At 40.3% G+C, this 20,764-nt stretch overlaps 4 protein-coding genes and 4 long non-coding RNA genes across 10 annotated transcripts; 3 read left to right on the top strand and 5 right to left on the bottom strand.

The window, feature by feature from the left end:
• Positions 1–2,561: 2,561 nt before the first annotated feature.
• On the bottom strand, positions 2,562–3,001 carry LOC130699560 (uncharacterized). 2 transcript variants are annotated; one of them, XR_009003466.1, is made up of 3 exons: positions 2,882–3,001; positions 2,711–2,823; positions 2,562–2,643 (listed from the first exon to the last, which is right to left on the bottom strand). It is a non-coding gene; the product is annotated as an uncharacterized LOC130699560 (long non-coding RNA). The 2 variants fall into 2 exon arrangements; XR_009421355.1 differs by having other exon boundaries at positions 2,711–2,818; positions 2,882–3,000.
• Positions 3,002–3,160: 159 nt separating this feature from the next.
• Positions 3,161–4,446, top strand: LOC130699557 (uncharacterized). Its single transcript, XR_009003463.2, has 3 exons — positions 3,161–3,909; positions 3,970–4,072; positions 4,138–4,446. It is a non-coding gene; the product is annotated as an uncharacterized LOC130699557 (long non-coding RNA).
• A 1,022-nt stretch (positions 4,447–5,468) lies between these two features.
• LOC130699522 (uncharacterized) lies at positions 5,469–6,427 on the bottom strand. Its single transcript, XR_009003444.2, has 3 exons — positions 6,210–6,427; positions 5,710–6,081; positions 5,469–5,651 (listed from the first exon to the last, which is right to left on the bottom strand). It is a non-coding gene; the product is annotated as an uncharacterized LOC130699522 (long non-coding RNA).
• A 2,017-nt stretch (positions 6,428–8,444) lies between these two features.
• Positions 8,445–9,690, top strand: LOC130699563 (uncharacterized). The gene is made up of 4 exons (XM_057521816.2): positions 8,445–8,704; positions 8,770–8,933; positions 9,018–9,115; positions 9,396–9,690. Exons 1-4 carry the CDS (start codon positions 8,545–8,547, stop codon positions 9,628–9,630), a joined length of 657 nt encoding a protein of 218 aa, XP_057377799.1. The 5' UTR covers positions 8,445–8,544; the 3' UTR covers positions 9,631–9,690.
• Positions 9,691–11,248: 1,558 nt separating this feature from the next.
• LOC130699568 (transmembrane protein 33-like) lies at positions 11,249–12,298 on the bottom strand. The gene is made up of 5 exons (XM_057521820.2): positions 12,194–12,298; positions 11,987–12,132; positions 11,650–11,903; positions 11,482–11,596; positions 11,249–11,417 (listed from the first exon to the last, which is right to left on the bottom strand). The coding sequence occupies exons 1-4, from the start codon at positions 12,281–12,283 to the stop codon at positions 11,568–11,570; spliced, it is 519 nt and encodes a 172-aa protein (XP_057377803.2). The 5' UTR covers positions 12,284–12,298; the 3' UTR covers positions 11,249–11,417; positions 11,482–11,567.
• Positions 12,299–13,018: 720 nt separating this feature from the next.
• LOC130699564 (F-box only protein 47-like) lies at positions 13,019–15,347 on the top strand. The gene is made up of 9 exons (XM_057521817.2): positions 13,019–13,421; positions 13,492–13,628; positions 13,688–13,956; positions 14,039–14,197; positions 14,259–14,466; positions 14,524–14,679; positions 14,736–14,920; positions 14,986–15,142; positions 15,203–15,347. Exons 1-9 carry the CDS (start codon positions 13,129–13,131, stop codon positions 15,268–15,270), a joined length of 1,632 nt encoding a protein of 543 aa, XP_057377800.1. The 5' UTR covers positions 13,019–13,128; the 3' UTR covers positions 15,271–15,347.
• On the bottom strand, positions 13,793–15,400 carry LOC130699565 (uncharacterized). 2 transcript variants are annotated; one of them, XR_009003470.2, is made up of 4 exons: positions 15,264–15,400; positions 15,022–15,135; positions 14,644–14,925; positions 13,793–14,460 (listed from the first exon to the last, which is right to left on the bottom strand). It is a non-coding gene; the product is annotated as an uncharacterized LOC130699565 (long non-coding RNA). The 2 variants fall into 2 exon arrangements; XR_009003469.1 differs by lacking the exon at positions 13,793–14,460 and having other exon boundaries at positions 14,488–14,925.
• A 523-nt stretch (positions 15,401–15,923) lies between these two features.
• Positions 15,924–20,504, bottom strand: LOC130699569 (uncharacterized). The gene is made up of 5 exons (XM_057521821.2): positions 19,564–20,504; positions 17,642–17,980; positions 16,984–17,066; positions 16,547–16,736; positions 15,924–16,257 (listed from the first exon to the last, which is right to left on the bottom strand). Exons 1-5 carry the CDS (start codon positions 20,414–20,416, stop codon positions 15,947–15,949), a joined length of 1,776 nt encoding a protein of 591 aa, XP_057377804.1. The 5' UTR covers positions 20,417–20,504; the 3' UTR covers positions 15,924–15,946.
• Positions 20,505–20,764: the final 260 nt, after the last annotated feature.

Genomic DNA, 20,764 nt, shown 5'->3' with positions numbered 1-20,764 from the left:
AAGTTATCAGGTAAAAATCATTCGTTCTGTATACCAGATTTACATGAACTAATAGTCTGATTCTTTTCTTTTTGCGGTTCATGTTCTCAAGTTAATCCTTACTTCCGAATTATTTCCGGAAAATTTGCACAAAAGGAAGTAGGGAAGTCCAAATACAAAATCAACTCATCTGAGGGTGTCGAAATATTCCGAATACCTATTTAATAAGGTTTTAACAAACATTTGTCGTGTAGGATTAAAACCTAGAAAATTGAATGCAACCGTCGTCTGCTATGTGTGTCATTAGCTACGTCAACATGCAAAACTTTTTGCTCTCTTGATTTTTTAAGTTTTCACGTGGTTTTGTGCATCTATAGTACCAAGTAAGTACCATATGATCATTTTGCTTTTTAGGTGTCACAATTTCGCTTTATTATTAGAATTGGAAAGTGGATGCTAGTTATGTTAACAAGCTATGACAACTTGAGCATGGAAAGCTCGCAAGTCAATGCTGAGACTGTGCTTTGGAAAATGCAATCTTCAGATTTTTCTAGGATTAAATGTCTCCCAATTCTTTTTCAGAGAATAGCAGAAATGTTATTGGTAAAGTGTAAGCAAGAGTATTAATTTGCAATGAACCTCTCAGTAGAATTGTAAGTAGACTCAAAAGTATTGGCTGAATCGTTTCAAGCTCAAGCCCACTAGTTGAGCTATTACTTTTTAAGATATATCTCTTTTTTCATGTATATCTAGAGAACTAAATGTTTTATTAACTTTTTTTCACCTTTGTTTTCAATGTTTATGACTTCTGGGTGCGCTAGGCATTTCCTTGTTTGAACTCCTTCAACCTTCATTCAACAAGCATAGCTTTATAACACAACTGTTTGCGTCCAGCTCTTGTTGAAAGTAGATTGAAGATAAAAGATTGCCATGCAGCCGGTGTCTTTTTTTTAAGTATGGAAGGCCATGTCTTAGAAGTAGCACCCCCTACGTTAAGTCCATTTCATCAGTATGGTCCTATTAATCCAGGAAATCACCTGAGCTAGTTTTTGTTTTCAAACTTCTGCCATTTTGACACCCCAGTTAACCATAACCATACTTTGATCTCTTTTTTTTTTATCAAAGATCATGTGGTTCTCGAATCTGATTTGTTTATCATCTGTTTCCCAGGACATATAAGAACAATTTTCCTGGTAGTCGCCTCATCTGTCGCCTTTGCCATCGTCTCGTCGCCGTCTTTGCCTTTGCCATCGTCCCGTTGCCGTCTTTGCCTTTGCCATCGTCCCGTTGCCGTTTTCGCCTTCGCCATCGTCTTGTCGCCGTCATATCGTCTCGTCGCCGTCTTCACCTTCTCCTTCATATCGTCTTGCCGCCGTCTTCGCCATCGCCATCGTCTTGTCGCCGTCTTCGCCTTCGCCATCGCCATCGTCTTGTCGCCGTCTTCGCCTTCGCCATCGCCATCGTCTTGTCGCCGTCTTCGCCTTCGTCATCGCCATCGTCTTGTCTCTTCGTCTTCGCCTTCGCCATCGCCATCGTCTTGTCGCCGTCTTCGCCTTCGCCATCGCCATCGTCATCGTCATCGTCTTGTCGCCGTCTTCGCCTTTGCCATCGTCTCATTAAAGCCTTGCCGTCATCTCATCGCCGTCTTCCCCATCGCCCCTCATGGAAAAATCGACCGAAAAAGGATGTAGCTCAGCAGACAGCCCGCGGCGATGGCGGCGTTCATCGTGGATCGTCATCTTGGTATTTTATTTTGTTGTGTATTGTGTGTGTAGTATGTAAGTTAACCCATTGGCTGCCACCCCGCTTGTGTCCCATTTTTTTTGTAGCTTTAGGGACCCGTGGCGCTGTTCTGCCTCATGGTTTCTATACCATGGGGTGGGACAGTCGCCAATGCGCCTAAAGGCACAAGGCCTTGTGTCTTTAGGCGCATAGTAGGCAATGCACCAGCAGGGCCTCTCTTTGTCGGTACAGTGATAGTTTACCTGGGGTGTGCATTCCCGGAAGGGTTTCTATCACTGTGCCAGCCCGGACTTTGTCTTCGGACAAGGTTCCACTTGGTGGCGATCCTTATGACGTCACGCGTAGTTACTGTAGTTTAAGCAACCCAAGGTTGCATGGCCTGGCAGCCAATGGGTTAACTTAAGTGCATGTATGTATGTGTATTTGTATGTCTGTATATATTTGTATATTGTTATATATGTAAAATAGTGGTGGAATTGTTGGGTGGAGGAGGGACAATAAAACAATTCATTTCAATTTACTTTTTTCTGTGTATTTTATTTAACATTAATTGACTATAGAAATTATCAAAAACTTGGAATACTTGTTCCACCACCTATAACACTTAACCAACCAGCTATCGAAGAGTTGTTCAAAATCAGAAGAAAGCTTAATTTTTTCTACCTACCTGTTCCCTGTAAAGTTAATAAAAAAGGAATCAGTCTTCAATACATAATTGAAAAAGAAGTTTTCTAAACTCACATTTTCAGTGTCCTACACAATGTGACACATTTGACGGGCCAGTTACGAACAATGAGAAGACCAAAATTATGTTGAACTGAAAATCTTTTATTTACACTAAACAAAGAACATTCACAGAATTCCTTTCTGCCACGGGCCAACTCTGCAGCCCACACAGCACACCAGGTAAGTCCCAAAGATCTAAAAATAGTTACATAGTTAAAACTGTTAATGATAAATTGTAACATCTGATAGAATTGAGTTGAACCTGTTAGTATCTAGAAGATATAGATTGTTAAGCACCTTTGGAACAAAAGTGGGCGTATTTGCCAAACGGAGATGACAAACGTGGTAAAGTCGAGCCCTGCTCCTCCTCCTTCTCTATATAATTTTTAATGAATGGTGCAATAACACTTGACGTAAATATTTTCAATAATACCTTTAACAAGTTTCCTTGGATTTTATTCACAAAACCCAGATTTAAGAAAGACACAAAATCAGTCGTGAAATTTTCAAGAAGGAACGACGTCCATTTTAGCAGCCATCCTGAGATCCAACGCCACGCGAAATGGAACGGCTGACAGAACAGCTGACAGAACAGTTGTGAAGGCCATGAAAATGAATTGTTATTTCGTCGCTAGATGTCTCAAAAATATTCAGAACATTTATCCCTGTGCAGAACACTTCAGAACATGTGACTAGGTAGGTTAACGGTAAAGCGTCAGCGAGACAAAACAAAGTTCTGGTGTTCAAATCTCATTGCAGCTTTAATTGAGTGTTATAATCGACAAGCAAAAAATTTTATATTAAGAAGTGAAAATTGTGTGATGTAAGCATTCATTTAACTACCATTGCTATCGTAGCCCATAGCTGAAAAGTAAAGTATTGGTTGGCTAAGCGATATATCTTAGGATCAAATCCCGCTTGGGTGAAACAATGAATCTATGAGTACCGTCATATTCGTTCACATCAGTGTTTCTACACATGAAAATATCGAAAAAGGTGTTCGAACTTAAATTCTTGGTGCTTTTCATAGTATGGGGAAGGGGACATATCTCGAAGGATTGTCCACGAGAGGGGCCGTGGTGGTAGTGGAAGTCGTACCTGCCATGAGGTAAACAAAAAACCAAAAAAACAAGATTTTTAGGGCACATTTTTACGAAGAAGAGGACCATGTAGCAAGGGACTTTCCACAAGGAGGATGCAACGGTGGCAGCAATTGTTACAATATAAACATCAATTGTATCTTCACAAAAATATTTTATATTTCAGTGTTCATTGTTTTACCCGTAGTGTCATGAAGCTGGCTACACCTCGAAAGGCTGGCCAAACTATTCAGTGAATTGACAGAAGATGGAAAGCCGCATGAAAAATACATTCCAGAAACTGTGATGTGATGAAAAGGAACTATTTAAGGGCATCGTCTGTGGGAAACACTTTAACAATTTTGATAAAGTCATCCTCCAGGTAAGCCATTTCTCGAAAATGTATTTTATAATTTAAACATACCTATTGGGTTTGCTTTAGGTTACAAGAAAAGATGTACGTCAATACATAACATCTTTCGAAAAAAGAAGGTTTCAGCCCCAATGTTGAAAAAATTGTTAACCATCCAACGATGCATCCGAAAGTATGTAATCGATGGCTTTTGAGTGATGAAATTTGACTGATGTAATACTATTTGTTTCTCTGTAGGGAATCCGTCATGCTTGTACGTTTTCGGCTACATTCCCAGATGAAGTACAAGAACTGGCTGCGACGTACATGGAAGACTACATATTCGTCACAACAGGCATTGTCGGTGCACCAATCTGGATGTGGAACAGCTGTTTTTTTTTCAGTGCTCGGTCAACACGATCGACCGTCGGAAGAGCGATGACATCAGCTACGAATCTTCTCCATCCTATGACGACAGGCAGCCATTGATTCCTTTGCAGCAACATCAGCAGCGGTAAAGAGAATTTCTCATTTTTCTTTCATTTTCTATGGGGAAAAGAAAAAACAACAGCAAAAAAAACAAAGAAAAAAAACAAGTTTTAGATTTCTGTTGTCGTGCAACGTGTCTGCGTATGTTGTGATGCACGGTTTTTGGGTTAGATAAAAATGGCGGATTTTTCCATGTTTGTTTTGTCCTTTTGTAAAAATTTCAAAAATTCCTGTTTTCTTTTTTTGCGTTTCACAAATACACAACGTTGTCTGAACTTTATTTTGTATTACTGCAATTGTTTATTTCGACGCTAAATGCGTCATTGCCACCACAGGCAACTTGCAGGACGAAAAACCGAAAAAGAAAAAAAAAACGAAGTCGGTTCTGTCACCGATGGGAGAAAAATCATGGTTTTCGATGTACAACGTATGGTGTGATAGAAAAACTTCCGACAGAGAAAAAAATGGGTAATCGGCTATCTTAGGTAATGGTATTCGGAAAGAAAAGTGGCCTGGGTCTTGGGTTCGATGTTTTGAGCCAGTGAATGGTCAGGAAACAAAAAGGAGGCTTGCTTTTTTTTTTTCCAAGTCCAAACCGTATTCCTAAATATACTATTAGTACTAGTAGTATTAAAATATATGAAATAGCTCAATGGTAGAGCATCGGCTTCAGAAGCCGAAGGTCTGGGGTTCAACGCTCAGATTCACAAGGCACGTTTTTTTCTTCATAGCACACGTATATTTGTCGAAATAACGAAAAATGGCAAAAAAGGGAAAAAATCAAGCTTCTCGACGATCTGTAGCGTCCCAGATATTTTTCTGGGACGATGCCGCCAGCGTTCCAGAAATGTTCTAGGACGACCGCGCCAAGCAATATTAACCATTCTTGGATTCGAAACACAGACCCTTCGCACTGTAGGACAGCATGCTACCGGTATGCCATAATTGTCCTTACACATATTGTTTGAGATTTTGATAGCTATGTAGTTATTTGATAAATTTAAAAAAAAATCTCGCTAGAAATGGAAGAGTACAACATAAAACTTTTTCCATTACCTGTTTCCTTAAACATAATGAATTTGTTTTTTATTCAAGTATCTGGTAAGCAAAATAAACACATCAAATTTGCAAGTAGGCATTGCAGGAAAGTTCCAAGATGTTCTTGGAAAAGAATTTTGGTTTTGGATTACTCGAAATAAGCCAACCAGGTGAACGACATTGAGTTAATCACAGCTTTCTTCAACTTCATTAGGCAAGGCAACAAATCCAGGTCTATCGCCGATCTGCGAAGAGATTAAATTAGATCTACAAGTTATAAAAACTACCTAGGTCTAAACTTACTCGGCGCATTTATCGACTAGCAAAGCCCCCTTGAGTCGAAGGGGCGCTTAAGTCGTAACCCATTCCCACCTGAGACCATCGCTTGCATGAATGGCGGTACATCGGCGTTGGAGGAAAAAAATAAATAAAAATACGTAGGATTATTAAAACGAACACAAGGGCAGAGAAATAAAATTAGATGTCAAACTAGAGTAGGTTCTTACCTTAGTTAACAAAGACACAAACTTTCCAGCAGTCATCTCTTTCTTCGTCGAAGAAGCTTATTGGTTTTCCAACATTTACCACGCGGCCCATTCGATCAACACGATTGAACATACTCTTCAATATCAGTTGGCAAGTCATAAATTACGACATAGTTTACGCCGCCAATATCTGAAAAAAACAAAACAATACAAACATCAAATACGTAAATAAACATACGAAGAACGCAGAAACTATTGCCTAAACCACGGGCAGCAACATTAGTAAAATCTCATACTCAAAAGCCATCGAGAACATACTTTCGTTGGGTGGTTGACAATTTTTTCAATATTGGGGCCGAAACTCATTGCAAGCATTCGATCAGCTTCGTCCAAAATTTAAAACCTGACCCCCGGTGAAGTCAAATACTCCACGGTCGAGAAAATCCTTGAGTCGCCCCGCGATCGCGACAAGAGTATTTTGCATCCAGCTTGAAGATTTGACCGCTGATGGCTCGTGACAGTTCCTCTATATATAATCACAGATTTGAAAACCGAATTGTAGGGGAATTTACACGCCACCCGGTGAATTTGAATGGCCAATTCACGAATGGGTGCGACAATTACAACTTCTGGCTTTTGAAACATGGCATGAGACGCACCAGCAACACCTTGTTCTGACAATATGTTCATAACCGGTACCAAGCACGCCGCCTACATGAAAAAAAGTAAAATTTTAGATGACTTAATCAACGAATATCACGAAGGGGTTGTTGAGTATCTTAGTTACCATCTTCCACTCACCCAGTTCATACCGACCCATTCGAACCAAGTCAGTACGAGGCCATCAAGGTTTCAAAATTACGCAGCGTTAATTAATTGGATTGTCGTTTTGCCGGAGTACGTGACAGCGCAAGCAATCAAATCTCTTTAGGCAAGAATAACTGTAACTGAAGCTTTCTGTACAGGTGTTGGTTTTATGTAACCAGAATTCTTAATGTTTTGAAGTAGTATTGGGCACAGGCCGGCTCCTTAGAATGATGTTATGTATTGAGGTACATCTTTCCTGTAACCTAAAGCAAACCCAATAGATATTTTCAAAGCACAAAATACAGTTCGAAAAATGGCTTACCTGGAGCATGACTTTCTCAAACTTGTTAAAGTGATCTCTACAGACGATGCCTATACTCAGTTCCTTTTCATCACATCACAGTTTCTGGAGTGTATTTTTCCCTCAGCTTTCCATCTTCCGTCAATTCACTGAATAGATTCTGGCAGCCTTTCGAGGTGTGGCCAGCTTCATGACACTGGGGTAAAACAATGAACACTGGAACATAAAATATTTTTGTGAAGATACAATTGATATTTACATTGTAACACTTGCTGCCACCAATGCCTCCTCCTTGTGAAAAATGCCTTTCTACATGGTCCTCTTCTTCGTTAAAAATGAACACTAAGAATGTTTTTTTTTACCTCATGGCAGGTATGACTTCCACCACCGACACGGCCCTCTTGTGGACAATCCTTCGAGAAATTCCCCCTTCCCCATACTATGAAAAGCACCAAGAAGTTCGAACACATTTTTCGATATTTTCATCTTACTTTGTGACGTCGACGGACCACTACAACCGCACCCACCAGCTTGTGGACACTCTCTGGCAAAATATCCTTCTCCACACTGTTAAACAAAACCATATTAAAGTAATCACAATAGGAATACAAGAAAACACTTATCTTGTGACCCTGGACAGAAAAAAATTAGATCAGAATGAAACAAATTTTTGCGCGTGCAGACAGCAGACTGCACGCGTTAAGCCAATCTAGAGATATGCCTGAAAAAAAAAAACTGCCCGATGAGCCACGGTTTAAAGCGCCTCCTGTGGACGCAAAGGTCATTACCAGAAATTTTACCCGTCACAAATTAAATGTTTTTAAACAAAATTTAAAGTAATCATCCGAATTAAGATTTCACTTAAAAAAAAGGAAAAAAGCGTAATACTTGCGGAAACACACTTTAATTTCTTGTTCCTTTTCTTTAGTTTATTCCAAAATGGGGGTATGACGAGTTTTCGATAGGGATAGGGCCATCCAGTTTCTCCGGTACCACCATGTTCACGTGTCTACCTGACCAATTCCAATGAGTGTCAGTTTTTGCCGATAAAAATTTTAAGCCCGACTGAAAAAAGTAAGACTTATTTAGTTGGGCTATTTTTGTTGGTCAGTGTATTAATAATTTTTAATTTTGATCAAATACTACAGTCACCAACCAGCTATATGAAGTCGTCAAGATCAGTGCCTTCCTTCCTCTTTCCTTTTTCTCTAATCCAGTTTTGACATGATAAAAGTGGAAAGGGCGCAGTGGGTGACGATATTGTAATAGCCTCACGTCCCAGTCAACAGTTACGGGTATCCAGCTGAAACACGTTATGCGACTCGTGATGTTAGCTGTCCTAATGATGATAAACTCCGAACAGAACAGAGAAGGTTCTTAAGAATCCATAAGTTTTGGGTTTTCTTTTTAAGGAAAACTCACAATGGAAGAAATGACAGATGACCCGATGTATATCAGCCGTTCGGCAAAGCCAGAATCAGCTTCAGTTTAATATTGTCGTTCTCGGCGAAAGGATCTCTGTGAAGAAGAAAAAATCAGTTCATCATGATGCCAGCTCACTTGTTCAAGTTGGCAATACTATTCCTTGGTTTCATTGGATACCTTACGGGAACAAAGCAATCTTCAAGGGACCTGCAATCGATTACCCACAATCACAGAGACAAACGCAGTATCTACCTAAATGCCAAAGCCCCAATTCTAATTGGTACATTTTTAAAATTGATGTTTACGTTTGATATTTATATTTACCGTGTTTGGCTATCATCATAGCGGCATTTATCACGATTCCCATTTCGGTGGCTCTTCCAGCCTTGAGAGGCCGTAGCGCTCGATCGCAAACCGAGCACAACGTGACTGAAGTGCCTTATTCCTACGACGATCCACTTTATGTGGCTCAGCTTCAGAAAATTGACATGTATATGGACTATATGGAGGTTAGTTTGTTTTATCCTTCTCTAATATGCATTTACCTTATCTCAGACCAACTTCCATAAATTGTATTGGTCGTTTTGATGTAGATTCGCGATGATATGTGTCGTCAGCGTTTCATCTGTGAAGTCGCCTCATTGCCTGACACCTATTCTCCGTTGTATGGCATCTTCAAAAAGCAGCTCACGTAAGTCGCTACGAAAGAATAATACAAAATGAGTCATCGTATCATTAGAAGTTTTTTTACTTCCTGATTCATGGGGCGACTGGCATCCAACCGGTTTTTCATGCCTATATTTACAATAGTAGAGTGTCGAGACGTGCTTTGACGCACCATCTATTCGTTTAATATTCCATTACGATCAGCTTTGTTTTCTTCTGGGCGGTCAATGACGTTCGTTGACTTTTCTGTTTAACATTTAAGAGGCATAGCAGTAAACTTTCATTCTGTTTCGTGACTTTTCCAGCACGGATTTGGAGGTGAAGAAGTCATATTTCAGTCGTTTCTTTCGCTACTACAATGCGCTGATGGAAGGCAAGAAATCCGCTGCTCAACAGTCTGCGAATCCAGCCGCCATTTGTCATCAGCTTTTCGGTGAATGCCCAAATGACATTAACGAAACGATCAATATGGATGTGTTGCACATCATGCAGTTCATGACGCAAAAATTCCGCATTGAATTCGCTGACACGACGGCCTAATTTTAGAATTTTTTGTGTAAAATTTAATTTATTTATTTATGGCAAAATCAGACCTATTTATTGTTTTACCTTTTTTGTCACGTTTACTTGTTATATGAAGCCTGTTGCCCAAGTATATACTGACCAAGTATAATACATTATTAATAAAGATAATCTTTAAAAAGTATTACCAGAATGAAGAAAATTACGTGGTCAGACTTGTTGACTTAGATGTAGTTTATTGGAGTTTCTTCCGCGAGAGTAGAAAACAGGAAATGACCTGCACGATCGTACCTTGAAAAAAATAATAATAAAGACGTGTTGATAATAAGTTATGAAGGTGTCTGAACAAGGACCATGAGTTATACTGTTACGATTACTTATTACGCAAATATTCGTTTTGTTTTGCAGGCAACAAATTATTGTTCTTCGTCATTAATTACCTGATCTTGTTTCCCCCTAGTTGTTCTAGTCTTCATATTCAGTAGTTCGGGATAAGAAGCACCGCAATATTTAATCCAAATAGCTTTGTCGTTTGTCTAGCTTAACTGTATGAAAAATTTTGGCATCGATTCCTTGCCGAACATGGAACCATTTGTGAAGGTTTACCCGGATGGTGCCCAAATTGTACCTATGAAAATAGATGTGGAAAATGGGAAAGAAAAAACAATGATAAGATTACAGTATACAAAGTATGAGCTAAAAGTAATCATTAATAGCTAACATAAGTTTTCGAAAATACCTCCACATCAGCCACTTTGTTTTCTAGGGCCTCAGTAACTTTACATTTCAACCGACTTGATTGCTGAGAAAAACCGAGCCAGCTAGTTTAAGGCAGTTTTTACAGTTACGACTAAGTTCCGAAAGCTGGATTTACTTTGTTTTTCTAAAACTGCAATTCATGGTTACATGTGGCAACAGCTCATAAAGAAAGAATCATAAGGAAAAGTTGCAGCTCTACCTGACCCTACTTGTCGCCAAACAAACTCCACCAGAAAACAAACATCACACCAAACGATCTTTTAAAAGGTTGGTTAGTGACAAGCGGGACAGCAATTTGACAAACATGACACTGTATGTTTCAAAACCGATCTAATTCGTTTTAGGACGTACCTTAATCGACATATTTTCCCTATCAGCAACGTTGTTTACCCTGATTACCTACGACAAAATATTGTTTGTAAATCCAATTTAAATGTACACTGAATGCTTTACTACTTAACTGACATGTAATCTTAATCGCCCGTAAATCAGAACTCCTTCGTTTTTGTTGTGACCTGAGAATTTTAATTAAATAAATGTTTCGTGAAAAGATGGTATATGGAAGTTGTATATGTCCACCCTACGGTCGTTTGCCCGTTCTGAGCCAAGTCATTGATTTGTTCGTCGAGGCCCTTGATTGTCAACAAGCCTATCTGTTAACAGCCGGAAATTCCCCTTCCTGACCCTGCTAATACAGTATATAGAACGCAAGTAGCAAATCAAACGTTCCATTTTCCGGGCCTGACACACAACTCAATCACTTACGACGCACAGAGTACATCGATTGGCATTTTCGGTTATTAGTGGTACAAAGGTTTCTATTTTGTGTAGTTCAACTTCTTTTTTTTTTTTTTTTTTTTTTTTTACAAAACAACATGTCACTCCCAAGAATTTCCCCCCATTACTTTGGGTAGCCTGAGCACTTCCGAATACTTACCAATGCTAATGGTTGAAACAGAACATTAATAGTTTGTAACAGTGCTAAGGAGAAACCTCAGCATTTTTAAATTTAGAACGTAGATTTGTCCACGGGCTTTTCACGAAACCTTTTTCAAATATAAAACACGTGTTAAATTTAAATTATGGTGTGAAATAACAGAGATAAATTACATGCTTATCTAAAATTTGTTTTTGAGTACTGTTCACAAGGAGGGGCTGTAATCCACGGCGAAAATTTATCACTAGTGGTCCAAATATTATAGTCCAGATATAAAACGTTTCTTCCCTGCAAGATGGATAAAATGAATAAATGAACGATTTACTAACCAACGTCCATACCAAGTAATGGTTTTTCGAGCCGAATGAAATGCTCCTTTTTGCTGCTGCGAACGATTCGTGACGTTAAAGGAGCCATCAATGTGTATAAAAAATTGCGGACACATGCTGGGCAGAACGATTTGTTGCAAAGGACTTCAATTTCTTCAAGAAGTTCACCAAAGACGATTCTAGTAAATGGATTTTGCTTTGACGTGTAACGACATACTAAAAATTTGAGATAGACAACGACGATGACGACCGGTAGTGCTAAACCACTGCAATTAACAACGAAGTGGTTAGATACAATATTAATTAGTCGCACTTCTCTTCATTTTTTAATATATTGAAACCATTGTACCTGAATGAGAAGGAGAGAAGAGAAAAAGGAATGATGAGAAGAATGAATATTTCTGTGATTGCAATAATCCTTAAAATATTTATGCTTTGCAGTTCAATTAATTCAAGGCCCTTCTTCAGTATACCAAGGGCACTTGGAGAAAACCACTATAAAGCAAAGTATAGACAATTATTGTTAATTATTAAGACTTTGCCATAATAGCATTACCTCAACCACTTCTATGCCATAATTACTGACATGAAGAAGGGCAAATAGAAATATTGGAAGCCATATCCCTAAAAAGCAATTCAATTCCATCAGCAATTATTGAAGAATGTATAATTTCAAGAAAACAGAACTTGCAAGGGAAAGGAGGAAAACAGTAAAAAATCAGTGAGTAGAGGAGGTTGTGTGTGTTGTCATCTAGTAGCAATTGTTCCATGAATTCACAGTTGATAGGGGCCTGATGGAATTTTTTATAAAGACGTAGCAAACTCGTAGCTGAATGTGCCAGTAGAGTCCTGTAATACATGTTTTCACATTCAGACCTGTAAGGAAATGGCGAGTCAGAGTTGTGTAAAATGAAACCCATTGTTTTCAATTAAGGCTACTATACCTCAAAAAAGGAACCACATAAGCTACAGTGAAGCAAAGAACTAAGAACCAAATGGAACCCAAAATATAATCCGTCTTGTTTCGTACAAAGTGTGCCCCTATCATTCTGAGTCTACTAGGAGGTTGACCTTTTGATATCTCTATACCCTCTGCAAGCAAAGTTGGTTGATTTATATCTCGGTTGTCGCTCATTTCAATTTTCGACTAATGTCCACTTTCACAAATGTGTAGGTTGTTTAAGGTCTAAAATAGGAAATGCCTACAAAATTTCAATGCAAAACTAATTTCCTTCCAGCGTGGTTCAACAATAAAACTAGAAATAGCGCCTTAGCAGTGCAGCGTGAGATTTCTGAACTACGGCGGTTTTCTTTCAAAAACGTTCCAACGGTCACATAAAAAAAAAATGGACGAAATAGACATGGTTTCATCATCAGTATTAAAATATGTGGGAGAAAGTTGACAAAACAAGAATATTTAATCGCTCCAAAATTGCCATTCGGGAAGGCTGTTGTTTAGGGGTTGGCTCTAATTCTAATTCTTGATGTTCTATGGCTATGGAACAATCCCAGAATGAAGCAAAACGAGAGACTGCGACTTCCACACTAAAACTTCTCGACGTGTTTCCACGAGACAAAGTCATTGTCTTTAAAGTTTCTGTGATTTTTACAATAGACCTTAGAATCACTAACGAAATGCATGATGAAAATGGTAACGATTATGACGGCTCATTTGTGATACCGACAAGTATTTTATCGGGTACAGGACGCTCGCTGAAACGATCTAAAAGTATTAACAACTCACGTAATCCCTGGATCGACTTGTCTCCAGCACCGTGTCCTGAGTAAGATCACCATTACCACTAGTTTTAGTCTTTTTGGACTACCGTTTTATTGTTCTGTTTTCGTTTTCAGAGAGATCAGTAGTAGCCACGAATCTTCGCTACCTATTTGTTTGAGACGATCGTCTCAGTCGGCAGCACTAAGTCCTTGCGGCAGCTTTGAAGAATTGCCAACAGAATTAATCTACAACATCCTAAAATATCTGCCTTGTAAAACTACTTTGCTTTTATTTTAATTGTGTTAATGGCACTAATCAAATATCTTGCAGGGACAAGCATTGGGCACCTCGGCCAAACATCCAAAGATATGCGAAACATCCTCATACGTTGGACTGGGACTTCTCGAATGCAATATCGCCTAATGCAAACGATTTTACGTACTAGGCTAACTTCATCACAAAAAACATGGAACGGAAAGCTCTCTTTGCCAAGTGAACTTCATACCGAATGTCAACGGACGGGCGTACTTCTCAAATTGTTGACCTGCCTCTTTCCCACCCCTCAAAGATTGGGACTTTACTACCAGTTAACTACCGAGGTATTTACTTTTAAACAAAGAAACAAAGAGAAACATTTCACCACAACAAAACCGTTGTCATATTTCTGTTGGACAACAAAAGGTAAAGCGTGGAATTGTGGAGCGGTCTCCGGATTACGAGCCACATTTAATCGCAGCAAGTGCTGGAGTAATCCTCCATTCACTGATATCTGGTTGGGATAAACGCGAGTGTACGAAGGTCTACTCTCTTTTATGCCAATGGAACAATATTGGCTCAACGGTCTTCTAAAAATTCCCTTGATGTTTTGAATTAAAATTTCTTAAGCTGTTTTTTATTTTAGCTGGCCGACTACATGAAAAATCCTATTTCTACAAACGCAAACGTTGAAAGAAGTCTGCGAATATATCTGCGTTCACTTTTCTTGGATTTCGCTGCACCCTGTGACAGGTCAATGTGGATAGGAATCGTCTTTGATTGCCCAGAATTGACGGATCCCCAGGATTTAGCTAAGCTACTTCTTCTACTGTATGCGCCTCTCCAACCTAGCGGTAAAAATAGTGGAGAGATAGTTGAAGTAAATACGACTTACATGATTTCCATTGCAGGTGCCATAATATGGGATTTTTTCGAGGAGGACATGGAGTTTGCGGCTTACACAGAACAGTATAAGATGTTGGCTGAAACTTTAGCTGGTATTATTACACCAGCTCGAAAATATTATTCACCCCAGGAAGTGGTGGATGTAATCCAATCCCTGACAGGTAGCCTTAGATTCAAAGTAATTATGTTGAATGGTTCTCTTACATTGTACTTCTAGGGTTACCGACCTTATGGCCAACTCGATCAGCGGCGGCCTTTTTGCTGTGTCTTCACTGTGTTGACAGCAAACCTGTCATAACATACTTTAAGCACCTGTCATCCAACGAACATAGGGGAATGGCAATTGAAGTCCTGTCAAACATCTTCTATATTGCATCAGAATTTATCTCAGCCGAACCTTTGGTAATCTAAGATAATAGAAAATTGCAAACAAGTTCAATTAACACGTGAGACTTTCATATTTAAAGGGAAATTCAGGAATTAGTTATCGATCTGTGCTAAACCTTATTCGTAATGCAATTAATTGTGGTTGGAGCCATGATGACAGACAAGCGATAGTACAAGAGATGTGGAATGAAATCAGAGAGCTGTGTGTCAACTTATTGGATGATGCTGTCCTGATAGGTATAAGTAACGAAGCAAAATATTATGTAATTAAAATTTGAAATTCCTCTGCTTATAAAGGAAATGCTGAAGAATTACATAACCTGATGGAAACATGGAAGGAGATCAGTATACAACTTACCTTTTAAGAATGCCTTACACAGGTTCGTTTTTGAAAAGGCATCGACGCAAGTGTTTTGATTTCACGGCAAAGCCAAGATTGCACTGAGTTTGACAATTTAAAAAAATATATTCAATCTCTACTTGTGGTAGGATCTAAATCACCTGAAATTACTTAATTTTAAAAATCGGTAAGTCAAAATCAGCTGTCTTTTCGTGTCGATTGCTTGATATTTGTATTCAGAACGGCGCCAGATTTTATTCTTTCCATCGCACAACTTTAAAAATAATAATTCCCTTAAAAATTGATTTTAGAAACAGTGAAAACTGAAACCATCTAACAGACAGAAAAATGCTTAGATGTGCAATTAAGTAAGACAGAACCCCATTATCCAGACAGAGCTACCAAAAGTAAAAAATAAAAAGTAAATATAATAAATAAAAAGTAAGTATAAAATAAAAGTATCCGTGATAATTTATGGGTAGAAGAGGCCTACAATATATTTCGTTTGAAAACACAAACCATTTGCAGGAAGAATGTAATGGGGAAGCTGTTTATTTAGCAAGTTGAAGGCACTTTAGCGTGATATAGAGTGCCTTCTAAAAAGAGATGACTAGATTTTCACTTTTTTTTAGTTCCACCGTTAATAATCTAACAGGCTTTCTGAACGGGAGGTTTATTGTTTTAAGAAATGCACACGGGAATCAGAGGACTTGGAAGTTTTCACAATTGGCGAGCTGATCGTCATCTTTGCCAAACAGCCACGTGAACATCTGCTTGGCTTTCATGCTGGCTCGTACTAGGCCCTTGTTTCGTATCCAAGAGTTGGTAGAGCCCTGACCGTTGGCACCATCGGCAGACGGATCGACAAGCCCTTCCGCTATCTCTTTTTGTAGCTCCTCCTTCAAGCGGATCTGTGTCAGGATTCCAACCAGTAGTTCATCCACGTTATGATTTATCACTACGGATATTTCCATGAACTTGGCTCGGTAGGCGCAAGCGAGACATTTCCCGTCTGTGAAAGGCAATAAAATGTCATCATAGTTGGAATGCAGTACATATAGTGTTATGCCTACGCAAGTTGTAATCGTAAATTGAAATGGAATGACAAAACACACTTTAAAATCTATTTCGAGCCGAATACTAGTGAAAATAGACGAAAGGTGGGGACGACACAGACTAAATGGCGTCTTGTTTCAAGTAACAATTGGGAGGTGGAGCTTGTTAACAAATGGCAGAAATACTGCTGTAAAATGTAAACAAACAAGGCTAAACCGGACATATTGTTGTTGTATACAGTTTACCTTGTGTTGAGACGGCACGACTGCGAACGAGGTCAATTTTATTCCCGACAAGTATAAGTGCTCGGGAACGTAGGGCATCCCAGTTTTGTAAGCGGGCCAATTCATCTTCGGTTGTTTTGAAACTGGTCTTGTCAATGACACTGTACATCATGACGTAGGCATCGGGAAGCTCGTTTCGATTCATCTCGACCTACGTCGAGCCAAAAGAAATCAACAAGTTTCCATCATGTTATTACCCAAGAGATACAATATCAAAGGAAAAGCAATACGAGAAGTTCCCAGTCTATTGGTTTCCATGAAAGAGACTTGATATGGTTGTTACGAAACAACCATTCAGGCAGAAAAGAATAGGTAATACAGTCAACCGAATCATTGCTAGCTACAACTATTGTGTTGCACAGCAATAACAAAACTGTAATAATGCAACTATGTCTTACCTTTATGTTGCTGCAGTAGGTGAAGACAAGTTCAGACTCCTCCCCGTTGAGCATGACAAAAACAGACTCTGAATCACTGTCATCTGTAATTAAGAAGGCAAACAATTTGCAACTGTCATTCAATCCAGAAATCCAGGATGATAAGAAAATGATTTGTGTCTACTGCGAACGTGTCGCACGACCTAGTTTGGTCGCTGTTTATAAATAATACGACGTTCCAGTCACTGTCTGGAAGTGAAGTGATTTGATGTTGAGCCAAAAGAAATCTGCCAAATGACCTGTTGACAAACTTTGGTCGACTCGACACCTATTTGACACGGATACCACAAAACCTTGACCTGATTTCCTCTTTATCACGGTTTTAAGTCGCATGAAAACAAGAAGATCTTGGAAGTCATTTTGGTGCCTCAAGCTATTCCACGACCTTGTTGAAAACGCTTTCTGTAGACAGTTTGCGTAATGCATTTTACATTAAATCTAATACTGCTTCCTTGATGCTTATTTACAGTCCACACTAGCGCTCACAGAAAATCGATCGGCCGCTTTCCTTTTTTTCCCACGGTAATAAGCTTCTGCTGGATTCTTTCTTTTATTTTCTATTTCCTTAACAATTTACGCTATCGATCTTGTTTTTTTCTACCGTATTCTAAAGGCTTACCGTTCCTGACTCGGTCGTAGGCGTTGATGCACTCGGACGACATGAACTGGCCGACCAAGGCGGATTTGCCCACTCCGTGAGCTCCTATGATGGCAACACGATAAGTCCTGACGTCGCTATGATGCTGGTGATGATGCTGTTGCTGATGCGATGACCGTTGGTCCGTTCCAATAGCTTGTACATTTTCGCCCGTTGACATACCCCCACTCGATCCGTTACCAGGAGCTGCGCGATAATTTTTTGTCACGTCACCGGTTGAATCATGTTGCACCGTGCCGGGAGCCAAACTATTGCTGCGTGAACGACGGCGTCTGAACGAATCTCCTCGATTCACAACACCTGAATGAGAAGATGCATAGATATAAAATTCATGTTGCAGACAATCACGACAAAGTGGATAAGGAAAATGAAACATTCAACAAATTTCACCGTTCGTGAATTGGTAATGATTCACGTCAATTTCGCTTTTCTAATCTCTGCATAATTCGAGTCAGATATCATTGAACAGATTGAAGCCCTTCATTCCACCCTACTTCTCTTCCTTTAACGGCTGCCAGCTTTATTTGATTTAGGATTTACGAAGAAGAAAATAGAGACGACACGAAAATAAAAAAAAAGGGGAGGAGGAGGAATGGAAGCTATTTCGGTCGACGGCAACGCAACAGCGCAGAGCTCGACTGCTTGTTTATTGATAGCTCGAGAGTGGTTTTCAAACTAACTTTACATCGAGAGATGTAAGAAAGATACCTTTCAATTATATATTAGCATTGCTGGTAACCAATTGACGTCACTTTTTTTTTAAAGGCCCTCCACCTTTTTCCGGCTACGTGTCACGCGTTGTGCGACTATAACATTGGAGAAAATGTATGCGTGCGCCCAAGAGAATTCCGACTCGACAGACATGACTCGAATGGATGAAATATGCCGAGAGCAGGAAATATTTTTTTTTTCCCAACTGTATCCGTCCACTTCTTCGTTTCGAAACCGACCTCGATGTGCTGTTAACAAGAATCTAAATTTAGCTTGTGAGTTTTCAACAAAAATTCTCGAAATGAAGCAGCCGCCACAGTCGAACTGACGATGACAAGACAGGAACGTCCAAAGTCCAAACTGTTAGTTTCATTTGCTATTATACGATCCGCTTAGAGATATATGTATAATGGCTGTCCTTTCTTTTTGTCCCTCGCTACGCAGGATCTTAAACAAAAGAAGATCGTTCTTGACGTCGACATTGCTGCCAGCGCATCAGCGGATCAATTGTCGTCAAAGGATTGGTTCCCTTCTTTTGTTTTCCTTTTCTTCACGTGATGCTGCTGGAACGCTTACATATGGTACACACAGAGAGAGACGAACCGCTTGGTTGCGCGTAGCGTTTGGCTCTGCCTCGCCGCTAATTTTAGACGACGGCCACATTGAATAGAGAAAAGGCTCCCTTCTTCGTTCCCTGAGCCCTCATTTGCTGGGGCGGATGAGGAGAGGGGGCTATAAATGATTTCCATGCTCAAAAAGATCAGCAGCTGCTGCGTACTTGTGCCCTTGGTGACTCTTTTCAACATCCTCTTGCGTGTGTCCCCAAATTGTGATCGCATCACAGATTTTTACTTATAATATATATTTTTTTTTTTAACGGTAGGATACTCTGGCTGGACACAGCCCGACAACAAGAGGAGATCAGCAGCAGCCAATAAAACATGTTGGGCAGATCCGGTATCACAATATTTAGCTCACGATTGCAAACAAAGCCCTTAGTGATCTGCCTTCTCAAGGGGACTTTATGTGCCGATAGGGGAACTCGTGTAGACGAATTGTTTACTCTACGAGGATCGAGTTCCAGGTGGCAACCGTCAAAGCGAACCGTCGAGTGACATACGATACACAGTGTTAAAGGGACAGATGCCCTATGGAATGATGTAAATACGAACCTTTGCGAGTTAAATCGAACGAACGGAGTCTGTAAGAATCTTCGTCCACGTTGCTGGCGGCGTTGTCGTCATCATTGCTGGGACTGTCGGGCACGTCGAGGAAGGTGGATCGACGCAGCGATGAATTGGCTACGTGAAACGCCGAGCTGGAGCTGCTGGCTCCGTGAACGCGGACGGAAGTGGCGCGTTTATTGAGCGGCTGATCTTTCGCACTGTTGCATCCAGGCCGGCCAACTTGCGGAGAATTACGATTGGCCAATTGTGACCGGCTGCCGCCACCCGTCCGCGGATTGACTGTAGCCCGTCTAATTAGAGATGGTGATAAATCCGGTGTGGAAATGGCCGGTGCGTTGCTACCAGCTCCGAGTGGCGGCTTCGCTGTGCCCGCCGACTGGCGAATGGATCGCAGTCCTCGAGGAGATCCGTCCGGAGTTTCGTTAAACGATGAATCATTCATCAATCCGGCGCCGACGCTGGGAACTTTACGCAGAAATGATTGATAGGCATCTTCGTGTTCCTTGTTACCGGTTAATCCGCCCGCTAGACTTCCACTGTTAGCTCGATCCATGTCCAGCGCTAGATCCCGTCGTTTCACCCTCGGCTTGTTAGCTCCTTGAAGCCGTTCGCTTTTGGAGCGACGGGCACTCTGACGGGATTTTCTGCTGCCAGCCGGAACCGGTCTGCTGCTCTGGTTGTTGGTTATCACTTCTCGACGGACTTCGGGCGAATCCGATCCGGACGAACTTTCTCGATTATTACCACCGACACTGGCTTTCATCGCGTCAAATGTCTGACTGCCGGACAGGCAAATTGACGACGAACGCTGATTTTTGCCTGCGGGAACCGATGACATTTTTCTTAATTACAGATGTCGATTACGTTTTGTCTTCATCGACTTAAAACACCGGATGAAAGAGACAACAAAACTCTTCCGTGCTCACCAAGAGCCGAAGGTTCAGACTGAGGATTTAACGGCAAGAAACTCACGTCTACTAAGCGTCTCCTCCCCTTTCTTACTCCCCAACAAAGTAGGAGCAAAAAGGGGAAGACTACTAGCGACATCCAGTGACCTGTCACGCTTCTTCGTTCGCACTAGTTGCACACTATTGACAAGTCAAGGATTGCATTAAACAGGCAACACACGCATCCACAATGTCCGACTTGAATGTTAATTTTGCTGTCCTACATAGCTTTGATCAGT

The sequence above is a fragment of the Daphnia carinata genome, chromosome 6 (genome assembly GCF_022539665.2).
Source record: "Daphnia carinata strain CSIRO-1 chromosome 6, CSIRO_AGI_Dcar_HiC_V3, whole genome shotgun sequence".
Classification (NCBI taxonomy): Eukaryota; Metazoa; Arthropoda; class Branchiopoda; order Diplostraca; family Daphniidae; genus Daphnia; species Daphnia carinata.
This window is presented reverse-complemented; position numbering and strand designations above follow the sequence as displayed.

What these genes read in the sequence shown, in the direction of transcription:
- LOC130699563 (XM_057521816.2), top strand. Translation starts at nt 8,545, where the DNA reads ATGATGCCAGCTCACTTGTTCAAGTTGGCAATACTATTCCTTGGTTTC. An exon ending in CAAAGCCCCAATTCTAATTG is followed by an intron (nt 8,705 to 8,769) that starts GTACATTTTTAA and finishes CTATCATCATAG; the next exon opens with CGGCATTTATCACGATTCCC. An exon ending in TGTATATGGACTATATGGAG is followed by an intron (nt 8,934 to 9,017) that starts GTTAGTTTGTTT and finishes GTTTTGATGTAG; the next exon opens with ATTCGCGATGATATGTGTCG.
- LOC130699568 (XM_057521820.2), bottom strand. Translation starts at nt 12,283, where the DNA reads ATGGAATTGAATTGCTTTTTAGGGATATGGCTTCCAATATTTCTATTT. An exon ending in ATGGCATAGAAGTGGTTGAG is followed by an intron (nt 12,133 to 12,193) that starts GTAATGCTATTA and finishes TTTGCTTTATAG; the next exon opens with TGGTTTTCTCCAAGTGCCCT. An exon ending in CTTCTCTCCTTCTCATTCAG is followed by an intron (nt 11,904 to 11,986) that starts GTACAATGGTTT and finishes TGTTAATTGCAG; the next exon opens with TGGTTTAGCACTACCGGTCG.
- LOC130699564 (XM_057521817.2), top strand. Translation starts at nt 13,129, where the DNA reads ATGGCTATGGAACAATCCCAGAATGAAGCAAAACGAGAGACTGCGACT. An exon ending in GGAACAATATTGGCTCAACG is followed by an intron (nt 14,198 to 14,258) that starts GTCTTCTAAAAA and finishes TTTTTATTTTAG; the next exon opens with CTGGCCGACTACATGAAAAA. An exon ending in TTATCTCAGCCGAACCTTTG is followed by an intron (nt 14,921 to 14,985) that starts GTAATCTAAGAT and finishes TCATATTTAAAG; the next exon opens with GGAAATTCAGGAATTAGTTA.
- LOC130699569 (XM_057521821.2), bottom strand. Translation starts at nt 20,416, where the DNA reads ATGTCATCGGTTCCCGCAGGCAAAAATCAGCGTTCGTCGTCAATTTGC. An exon ending in CTACGACCGAGTCAGGAACG is followed by an intron (nt 17,067 to 17,641) that starts GTAAGCCTTTAG and finishes TCTTAATTACAG; the next exon opens with ATGACAGTGATTCAGAGTCT. An exon ending in TCGTGCCGTCTCAACACAAG is followed by an intron (nt 16,258 to 16,546) that starts GTAAACTGTATA and finishes TGCCTTTCACAG; the next exon opens with ACGGGAAATGTCTCGCTTGC.